General features: G+C 42.7%; 1 protein-coding gene and 1 long non-coding RNA gene across 5 annotated transcripts in view; both read left to right on the top strand.

The window, feature by feature from the left end:
* The first annotated feature begins 4,228 nt into the window (after window positions 1-4,228).
* Window positions 4,229-7,678, top strand: TSHB (thyroid stimulating hormone subunit beta). 2 transcript variants are annotated; one of them, XM_085082942.1, is made up of 3 exons: window positions 4,229-4,831; window positions 6,166-6,328; window positions 6,997-7,678. In XM_085082942.1, exons 1-3 carry the CDS (start codon window positions 4,635-4,637, stop codon window positions 7,237-7,239), a joined length of 603 nt encoding a protein of 200 aa, XP_084939068.1. In that variant the 5' UTR covers window positions 4,229-4,634; the 3' UTR covers window positions 7,240-7,678. The 2 variants fall into 2 exon arrangements, with proteins under 2 accessions (XP_084939068.1, XP_084939069.1); XM_085082943.1 differs by having other exon boundaries at window positions 4,229-6,328.
* A 2,135-nt stretch (window positions 7,679-9,813) lies between these two features.
* LOC146426924 (uncharacterized) overlaps window positions 9,814-10,170 on the top strand; it is a 62,118-nt gene continuing 61,761 nt past the window's right edge. For all 3 annotated transcript variants that reach the window (XR_014856593.1, XR_014856592.1, XR_014856594.1), the window contains exon 1: window positions 9,814-10,146. This is a non-coding gene — a long non-coding RNA (uncharacterized LOC146426924). The remainder of the gene's footprint in view (window positions 10,147-10,170) is intronic.

Here is a 10,170-nt window from a genome sequence, read left to right as displayed (position 1 = left end):
TTATAGTTAACTTACAACTATAATGCATAATACTGAGACATTCAGCAAGAGTCTCATACTTTGTGGTGGTCCTGTGTAAAGAGAGGCCTTTCCCCAGCAAGGGATCCCAAAATCTCTCTTTGGTCTGTTTTGTTTGGTGTTAAATGCACAACACCTTGTAGTGACAGTGTGGGTTGGGACCTACTCTGTCATGAATGCAGTTCTAGAACAGTGACAAAACTTGATGCAAATATTACAAGTATTTCCACCCAGACCTCAGGCTTATTTTGACAGCTTGAGAAAACTCACATTTTGTATCTTAGTTGAACAAGAAGAATGGAACCACTGCCAGAATTTAAAACTCCAGCATGGGGAAAGCACGTACAGGCACTTCCAGGGACATGTAATTGTCACTTGACACTACTGAGAGTCATTTTCCAGTGGTGTTTACAGATTTGTGTTGTATAAAGCTGCAAGAGCAGAGTGTGCAAAATAAAATGTGGAAAATAAGAACAAATCTGAAGAAATCTCACTGTGAGGACTCACCCAGGAGTGACAAGTTCAATGCAGTGTGCCTTGCTTCTACCAGGAGTATCTTGCAGAGGAAGAGTTCCTGAGGAAAACCAGCTTTCCCTTTTTCTTCCCTACAGCCATTTTAATTTTCAGTTGGTATCTGAGAGTGGCTTCCCTGTTGGGAGGCCACATTATGATCCTGCATTGATATCTTCATTCATCCTTGATAATATTGCAGAAGACTCCTGGATTGTCTTTGCTGCTGGTGGTGATGGTTTGTTGTTTGGTTGTTGTTTTATTTTTTTAACTTTGCCCTCAGCACAGTGATTGTGTATCTCAGACTAACAGAAATATCTAGCACTTTCCAAAGAAATGAAACCAAATCCAAAGGGCTCTATCGTCTGAGCCAAACAGCAAATAGGATTATGAAGTATTTTCAGACCATAAATGGAGATTGCTGGCATATGATATGCAACAAAGAGATTTGCTGTTTTAATCTGTGGTTGATAGGAAATGCTCCAGCTAATCCTAGGAAAGAAAGAGAAGAGCAGACTGTGAATCTATAAATTTCAGACATGAGAGCTGTGTTTCTGGCTGTTACAGAGACTGGCAATAGGCAGATTAGCTTTGAAAATTCAGCAGCCACAGGCTGTTTAAATGCAAAACCTGGCAAAAACACTTGTTTCTATGGCAGCATATCAGGATCTTATTTCCTTTTATCAGTGGAGGGCTGCAACAGGATGGGGTTGGAAATAATTCCTCCACCAGAATACTCATCTTTCAGAATCTGATTGGTTTTGTCTGTTTTTCATCAGCAGAGCTTCCAATTCTCAGTTGTTTGCAAGTGTGGACATGTTTTTACTTTGCTATCTACAGTTCTGTATTTCATGGAAATAAGAGTGGCCCTGCTCTGTAAGTAACCTGCTCATGAGATCGCAGTTTTCATCATGTTGTATCACTACCAGGGACACAGTGAGTGGGAATAATGTCTGATAACTTCTCATTGTTCCTACTTTTGTTTTAGACATTGGTCAGTGACAGAGAATCCTATTAAATTACTGTTACATATAAGCTTCTGGTATGCACTGCCTTTCTGTGGCCCATGACAGAGACTCCTGGGGAATGAACCCAAGATTTCTATAATTACTAAATTCTGTTTACGGATATCACTTGAAACACTTCCTGTAGAACATCAGCACATCATCTTTCATTTAATGAAAGTGTAAAATCACTGATGTCAGGGAATGGATTGGTGTAGTTAACAGAAAGGTTAAAGATAAATAATTAACAGTGTAACTGGTTTTTCCACAACAGGGCTGCAAAGCTGGGCTATAAAAGAACATTAAAATTTCTATCACTGAGTCTCTGCAGGTCAGCAAGAGGGCAAACAAAGAAATGGATCCAGAAGCATCAGGATTTTAGGGAAGAAGCCTCAGGCACTTACAGATTGTGATGCTGGACTTGGCTGTCCTGCCAGTCTTTTGTCTTTCCGCTCCCTGGAGCTCTCACTCCAGGAGTGAATGGGATCCAAGAGTGAGTGGGATCTCACTCCCATCAAGTGCTCAGGGAGGTCGGTAGAGAATGAGCTCCGTGGTCATAGCCAGAAGGACAATCCAGGAGGTTTTTAACCAGCTTGATGGTTTGTGTAAATTACTGAAGATATGTGAATATCACCCTGGTGCTCTTTAGATGGGCAGGATAATGGTGCCAGCAAGGGAAAGGCAGCAGCCAAGAGGTTCTGTGACCATATCAGCATGGGGCTGAGCTGATAAGCAGCAGTCACATTAGTCCCAAGCTCCACTCAGGCTAATTTATTGCCCTTCCAGATAAATGAATTTTCATTCTCAATAGCTGGTCAGGTATTTCTGTAGTGCACTGCAGGGTGTTCAGAGGCTGGGTAAAAACATTGTGGTGAATAAAGGCACGGCTAAGATTATACTGCCTGCTCCTGGGGTTGATAATTCCCAGCATTCAGCATCCACCACACTGGGTTTGCCCGGCAGCTCTAAACCTTCCTGACAGGGGGCTCTGGACAGATGGAACCAAAGACATTGCATCTGGGCAATTGCCTTAACAACCAAATTTGTAATCACTGCAAACAATGAAATTGGGTTTGTGTGGCATGACCTATTTATGTAACATCAGTAATTATGTTTTCTTCCATTAATTCTTTATTGCTTAAATCCTGTATCAATTTTCTGTTATTTTACCTGGCTGGTGGAGAATTACCTGGGTCAACACTCTCTCCTTAAATATTGTCATAGTATTAGCACTTTTTAAAAATTATTTGAAATCTCCTCAGTATTCCAGACTTGTTGAAATGAGCATTAGCTTGCTAATCATGTTGAGTTTAAAATATTTATTCCTTATATGATTTATTTTTTTTTGCAAATCTGTGAGTGGTTGTTTAGTCACTATGTTTTCAAATGCACATGTACTTGCTGAAGCCTTTGCACTTACTCTGCATCAACAGCTTGTCTTCATCTTGTAATGTTCCCTGACTTTATTATTGGCCTCTGGCCTGGCAAAAGTTTATTTCCTACTCTTCAGCTTCCTGTAAAAGTTTTCTGCATTTTCTCACTTCTAACAGTTATTTACATGTGTTTTCCTTTTTTTATTGGTATAGTTTTTATTGTTGCACTCTCTTTTTCATCTTCATTATGACTTTCAAGCCTTGTTATAATTTGCTACTGGTGTTTGCAGACATTTCCCTAAATCTTGTTAAAGCAAATTCTTAAACCTTTTTTTTACCCTAATCTCAATACCCTCTCCTTACACCCATTTTTTTCAACTCAGAGAAATTGGCACTTTGAGGCAGCAAAGAGTACATGTCACACTCTGATTTTATTCTTGTAGGGTGTGTTGAGACACTTTAAATCCAACTGTGAGGTCTCCAGGGTACAAAAATCCAGCTCCAGCTGCCTAAAGCTGTGAATTCTTTAGAGGAAACAATCAGCTGTGCATGCAAGGGTCACATGTGATAATTTTACTTTAAGAATGCTGGGTTTTAATTCTTACTTGGAGTGCTTTTTGTCCTCTCCAGGTTTTAGATTTATGAATTACATTCTTTTCCTTTCAGGTTCTTTGTGTCCTTTGAAATGCTTTTCATATTTCCCAAGAACAAACACTCCTTTCTGTGATTAAAGCTTTAAACAACCAAGCCCATACACATATATGTAGTGTGTTTGTGTATGTACAGTGTGTATATATACACATATGCATTATCTGTGTATGGGTTGTGTAGTGTATACTGAGAGAACCTGAGTCTTTGTATTTCAAATGTGTCAGAAAAATATAGAGCTGAATAAGATACTGGAGTAGTAGCAAAGTGAGTGTTACACTCCTGTTGCTAAGTGAGATGGACAGATGTTACAGAGAGTACAATTAATACTCTGCTCATGCCCCTAAGCCAGAAAGAGGTTTAAATCTAATTAACTTATATTTAATTCCTGAGAAAATATATGGTAGAAACTAACCCTGATTTAATGATTCCATGAAAACAGAAAACATTTGGCTAGTCTTAATAGAACAAAACCTCTATTATGTTATCCAAAAAACCCTGAAAAATTAGCCCAGGAGACAGACCTGTGCACAACAGCCCAAACCCACAGGAACAGAACACTTATTCAGGAATTAGCTAAACACCAATTGAGACTGACTGGATCACTCCTCCAAAAGCTCAAAGGGACCACATTTACCACCTCAAACTTACTTTTTCATCTTATGGGTGTGTGGCTGACCTGCATAAGACATAGATCAAATTCGGAATGGGAGTTAGGTGATTGCCTGGAAGGGCACATGTTCCTAGAGCTGCAGGCAGGGAGCTCAAGGAGAGGCTGACGGAATAGTGGCTTTGTTGACCCCTTCTCACTCTTGCTCCCCCAAAAGTGAGTATTTTCCACCAGCTGGGGACATCTGTTTCATTGCTGTTGATTCAAAATTTTGCTTCTCATTGTGCTGTGAGGAGTGGTTTAGTAGAAGTTTTTTTCCCTATCAATTTGTATTGAGTGAACTGCTTGTTACTTCAACATCGTCTGAGTTCCAGCCAGACAATTTCTGAGTGTGTTTTGCTTGAGCAGGTAAGTCAGGCTGTGCCTGAGGATGCTGCAGAACAGTTGGTTTGATTTCAGATTTGCTGCTTCATGGGCACTGCACAGACTTGGAGAGTCCCAGAATGGTTTGGGTTGGAAGGAACCTTCAAGGTCATCCCATCCCACCTCCTGCCATGGAGACACCTTTCACTAGACCATGTTGCTCCAGCCTGGAACACTTCCAGGGACAGGGCAGCCACAGCTCCTTTGGGCAACCTGTGCCAACATCTTCCAGCTGTTCCTGCCTGGTAAGGAGCAAACAGAGTGAACCAGAGCTCATTAAACCTTAGCAAAACACAGGTGTAAAATTTATCATCTGTGATTCTGTAGGACTCCATATCCATGCCAGCCTTCCTGCCATGGTCTTGCTGTCCTATGGAGCGATTAAATTAATCAATAATAACAACTTTTTAAAAACACTGGTTAGTTTAAAAGCCTGAGGAGAGAATGACTGTTAAAATAATTAGATTTCCAGCTCCAGTTTCCAGGTTAGGATATTATGGACACGTTTGTTCCTATCACATTTGCTTTGTGGTTCAGTATGAATTTTCAATAGATGACTTTGTGATAAGAAAGCAGCAATTCAGATGCAATTATATAAACAGTAAGATCAGCCAGGAATTAGGCTGGAGAGTATAAAGCACACACAGATCTTGTGCTGGGTCACTGTCTCTCCCAGCTCAAGGCAGAATCAGGTTCCTGTATTAGGGAAGAATTCAGCTGACAAGAGGTTGGTTTTTCCAGACTGGTGTTGTTGCAGCTACAGGGTAAACCAGCCTGTGTAGTGGATGGCTTTTCTATGGGAAACTGGCAGCTGGAAGAGACTAGAGAGTGATGTCCAGACGTTGGTAGACATAGTCATTTCAAGTTTGTAGTTTAGAGGCTCTAGAATAGTTACTGAAATTGTCTTGGAGCTAATCAAGGCTTTGTTCTTGGGATTCCCCTGCAGGTCTGAGAAACGAGGTCAGCACAACAGACAGATAAAGCAGGATTCATTGAGTTGAACCCTTTGCTGATGTTCTTTATTGTAATTTGCTTGAATCTATTATTTAATTCTTGGCAGTGTTCCCATTTCATCATGCCTCTAAGCCACTTGAAATTGAAAAATCCAGTTTTATGCCTGATGTGCACAGCCTTGTCTTTTTCTCTCTTTAACATTTTATAAGGTGCTTCCTTTAGAAAATTATTTTTTAACAGTGAGATTATTTTAATATCTCTGGTTAATTCTAGAGCTCATGTTCTCTTGTCACACTTTCAAATCTTTCAGCTTCTGTTATTTGTTCTGTGTCAGCATTTTATCATTCATTGGTGAGAAGTTCCATGTAATTTGCTTTAATGGAGGGAAAGTGAATTTGTGCTATGTTATTAATAGTCTCTTTACCCTTGTTCTCTGTTAAATGGTCAGTATTATTTCAATTAAAGGTCTAAGATTGGAAAGTTGTTAGACTGTAGCTAGAAACATTAAGATTACTCCTAGCCTGTGACTGTCCTGGCTGCTCCTGTTGAATGCAGAGGACAAGGCTGGAAGGCACATCCCATTTTACTTGTGGTTTGCTCTGTTTCTTTGTTCTTCCCCACCCAGCATGAGTCCCTTCTTTGTGATGTCTCTCCTCTTTGGCCTGACTTTCGGACAAGCAGCTTCACTTTGTGCTCCTTCCGAGTACACAATCCACGTGGAGAAACGGGAATGTGCCTATTGCCTGGCCATCAACACCACCATCTGCGCTGGATTCTGCATGACTCGGGTAGGAGGGGCTGCTCTGCTCTCGGCAGATGTTTGTGTAACCACTGCAAACCAAGGGCCTGTTCTCCCAGAAAATAGTGTGAAAATTATTTAACTCTAATGGAGTTTGTCACAGACAGAAAAACCACCATCATCATGTTTTCAAGGTAGCTTTTTGCAAAGGTATGGATGAAAAATACCAAGCCTCTGGAACTATGAAGTTGATAACACCAGTGGCACAGCAGAGACCTGACTGCTGCTGCCACTGCAGGGCCTCTGTGGGCAGTTTGTGAGGGCAGGATGGAACATGTGAGGAGCAGATTATATTGGGTCACTCTTAAATTATGTAAATAACTTAGGTAACTTCTGCTGCTATCCCAGCTGGCTGTGGGGACAGCTCTGCAGCAGCCACACCACTGCACACAACTTCGCTGTTCAGCACAGCCCTTTGAGCTCCAGCTTAGGCAGAGATCACAAGGCACTGGAAACACTCTGAGCCAAGTGGATTAGTTAAACCACAAAAACAAGGTGAATGCATCTGTGTGGGGAGGGTGCCCTGGCACACTTACAGCTCTAAACTGGGTAGTGCCAGAGCCGGGCTCAGTATGCGAGTTTTGGTCTCTGCACTTCACAGGAAGATCCTGACGAATCGAGCTTCAGTGAAACAACAGATTTCTCTTCTCTTTGTAGGACAGCAACGGCAAGAAGCTGCTCCTCAAGAGTGCCCTGTCCCAGAATGTGTGCACATACAAAGAGATGCTGTACCGGACAGCACTGATCCCAGGCTGCCCCCACCACACCATCCCCTACTACTCCTACCCCGTGGCTGTGAGCTGCAAGTGTGGCAAGTGTAACACTGACTACAGTGACTGTGTCCGTGACAGGGTCAGGACAAACTATTGCACTAAGCCACAGAAGCTCTGTAACGTGTGAAGCTTTCAGTGGAAAGCGGGTGAAATGTACTGCTCTGCTCACACCTGAACAGAAATAAAAGTGTCTTTCATATTCAGTTTGCAAACTGGTGTGCACAAAGAGTTATTCTGAAGGTGTATCATTAATTGGGTTTTCTGAGACAGGCAGAAAAGAATCATAAAGGGTGCATGTTTGTATATAAAAACCACATGAATTTATTTTGGGGGAAGAAGGAGACATGACTGTGTGGATGTATCATCCTTTGCTTATAAATCTCAGATATTTTGTGAAGAGATGCTCAAAAAATTCAGTATATTGACATATTTCAGAATTTGATAATGATTTATTTCAGAGTTCACATATTTCACTTGATATATTTCAGAGTTAAAAAAGAGGCAACACATACTCTCAGTATTGAACTTTTTTAATACATTTGGACACATACCTAACAGCCTTCAAATTAGAAACAGTATTTTCCATCTATATAATATTAATTTAGATCTATGTCCTTCCCGCTGTTCTCCAGGCCTATGTTTTTTGGGAATGCTTCTCTATGTGAGTGGCATAACTTCCCCTTCCCTGCTGAAATACAGTTTGAAATACACCTGTCTCTGGGAGCACCGAGGAAATCACTGAAGCTTCAAACCTTGCTGCTCTGTTTGCCCCAAGGGGAGTTTGGTGTCATCAAACTGAAAGCAAAACTCAGAAAATCCCCTTTTTCCCCACAGGTCAGCTGGTCCCCTGGGAGTGGAAGGAGAGCTGAGCCCAGCCTGTGTACTGAACATGCACAGGTGAGCAGTGCAGAGCCAGGAATGCAGAAATATAATGTATGTAATGAATGTAAACTGACAACTGTTTCCTTTCCAGTGAAACTGTAGCTCCCAAGAAATTAGATATTCCATTCACACTTTGCTCGAAATAGTAAATAAAGGAATTCACAGGATACAAATATGAAATTTAATGTTCTTAGAGAAATCTTGCTTTCAGGATTGCAATTGTCATGAATGTTCCTGGAATCTGATTCTCTATTCCAAACACCTTCATTTAATTACATTTCACCTGCAGCAACAGCTGTGATAAAGCTCAAGGGAACCTGCTGGTGCCCCTTGGAGCAGGAGTTTGGACCAGATGAGCTCTAGAGGGTCCGTCCAGCCTCAACAGATCCACAATAATTTGAATATGTGTCACAGATTCTACACAAGGTATGAACTGCAATTGTCATTTGCATAATGTGGGGATAAAGAAATGCCTTCACAGGCAAGATTTGAAAATTTAAATTCTCCAAAACTACGTTTGAAATTTACAGAAAATCCAGATGCTTCGCAGGAGCAGTGGGAGACCTACTTCTGTAAAACTGATGCTTTACACCTATAGTTTAAACAATCCAGCTATGGTTAATTTGTACAAGACTATTTCTAAAACTGTTGGAGCTGGAGAGGTTAGTTACAACTAAGTTACAAATACTTTCTGGTGGTGGTAAGTCTCGTATTCCCAGCCCCTTCTGTGTATCACACAGAGGAGCTGTGGTCTTCTCAAGCTCTCAGGAAAGAGCTGCAACATGAACTGTTGCTCTCTAGTTGGTGAAGATCACAGGAATGGTAGAAAAAAAAAGGGAAATAAGTATTATTGAACCAAGCAGCTCTTATGGTATCTGGTAAATGCCAAAGAAAGAAAGTGTTCAGCTTTAAGATCAGGCAGAGCTTTCTCAAGGTGTTGGGCTGTTAAAAATGTTATTTAGCACAGGAAAACTTAATTCTGTTTACTGTTATGCAGCACTGGTACTTGGCAAAACAAAACCCGGCTACTTGGCCTATCTACAGTATCAGCGGTACTGCAAAGTTATTGTAATGTCCTTTATGGCCTGACAGATTTGTCTCCAGTACAAACAAAACCCAAGTCTGCTTTTATGGCTAATGCCTATGCAAAATCACTGAGAGAAAAATAACTAATGTGCCTTCTTTTCCACTTCAGAAAAACCCAAATTGAGATGTGTGCGTTTGCTAACACATCTGTTTAACTGTACATTTCCATGCCCAATGTGTCTCTCTGACCTTTATGCAGTTTTCATGTTCAACCTTAAGACCCCCAGGTCCAGTGATAAATCCCTGTTAAGGTTACAGACGTGTTTGTTACCTCAAGCACTGTGGGCAGCATTTGAGTAGGGGATTCTGCACCTCTGCCCCGCTCAGGTGAGACCCCACCGGCAGAGCTGCCTCCAGCCCTAGGGTTACAGTACAGGAAGGATGTGGAAGTGTTGTGGAAGTCCAGAGGAGGCACCAGGATGATCAGAGGGATGGAACAGCTCTGTTGGGAGGAAAGGCTGGGAAATTGGGATTTTCCAGCCTGGTGAAGAGAACTTTAGCGATGACCTAACTGTGGCCTTCCAGTACCTGAAGGGAGACTACAAGAAAGAGAGGACAAGGAGGAATGGCATCACAGAGACAGTAGGTTTAGATTGGATATTAGGAAGAAATTGTTCCACTTTGAGGGTTGTGAGGCCCTGGCACAGAGTGCCCAGAGAAGCTGTGGCTGCCCCATCCCTGGAAGTGTCCAAGGCCAGGCTGGACAGTGTTTGGAGCAGCCTGCCATAGCGAAAAGTGTCCCTGCCACGGCAGGGTTGGCACTGGATGAGCTTCAGGATCCTTCCCGCCCAAACCACCCTGGCATTGTGGCCCCGCCCCGCCCGCAGCGCCAGCAGCCAATGGGGAGCGAGCACCGCTCACTGTCCCACCCCCCCAGTGGGCGGGGCCTCCCGGCACGCGGCTGCCTGAGGGAGGTTTCCATGAGGGAAAATGCCGGGTTGAGACCCTGACGGATCCCCATCCCCATCCGCATTCCCATCCCTGTCCCGGTCCCCAGCCCCGGGCCCTGCCTGCCTCGCTGGCCGAGGGCTGCTCCGGAGCCCAGCCGGTGTCCTGGATGCAGCAGGTGAGGCGGAGCAGCCCCGGTTGC

Source organism: Lichenostomus cassidix, chromosome 26 (assembly GCF_008360975.1).
Source record: "Lichenostomus cassidix isolate B80296 chromosome 26, HeHo_3.0, whole genome shotgun sequence".
NCBI classification, from domain to species: domain Eukaryota; kingdom Metazoa; phylum Chordata; class Aves; order Passeriformes; family Meliphagidae; genus Lichenostomus; species Lichenostomus cassidix.
Note: the sequence above shows the minus strand (reverse complement) of the source record. Positions and strands in the feature narration are given on the sequence as shown.

Coding starts and splice junctions, on each gene's coding strand:
- TSHB (XM_085082942.1), top strand. CDS start 4,635: ATGGGCACTGCACAGACTTGGAGAGTCCCAGAATGGTTTGGGTTGGAA. Junction 4,832..6,165: donor CTTCCAGCTGTTCCTGCCTG/GTAAGGAGCAAA, acceptor TTCCCCACCCAG/CATGAGTCCCTTCTTTGTGA. Junction 6,329..6,996: donor CTGGATTCTGCATGACTCGG/GTAGGAGGGGCT, acceptor TTCTCTTTGTAG/GACAGCAACGGCAAGAAGCT.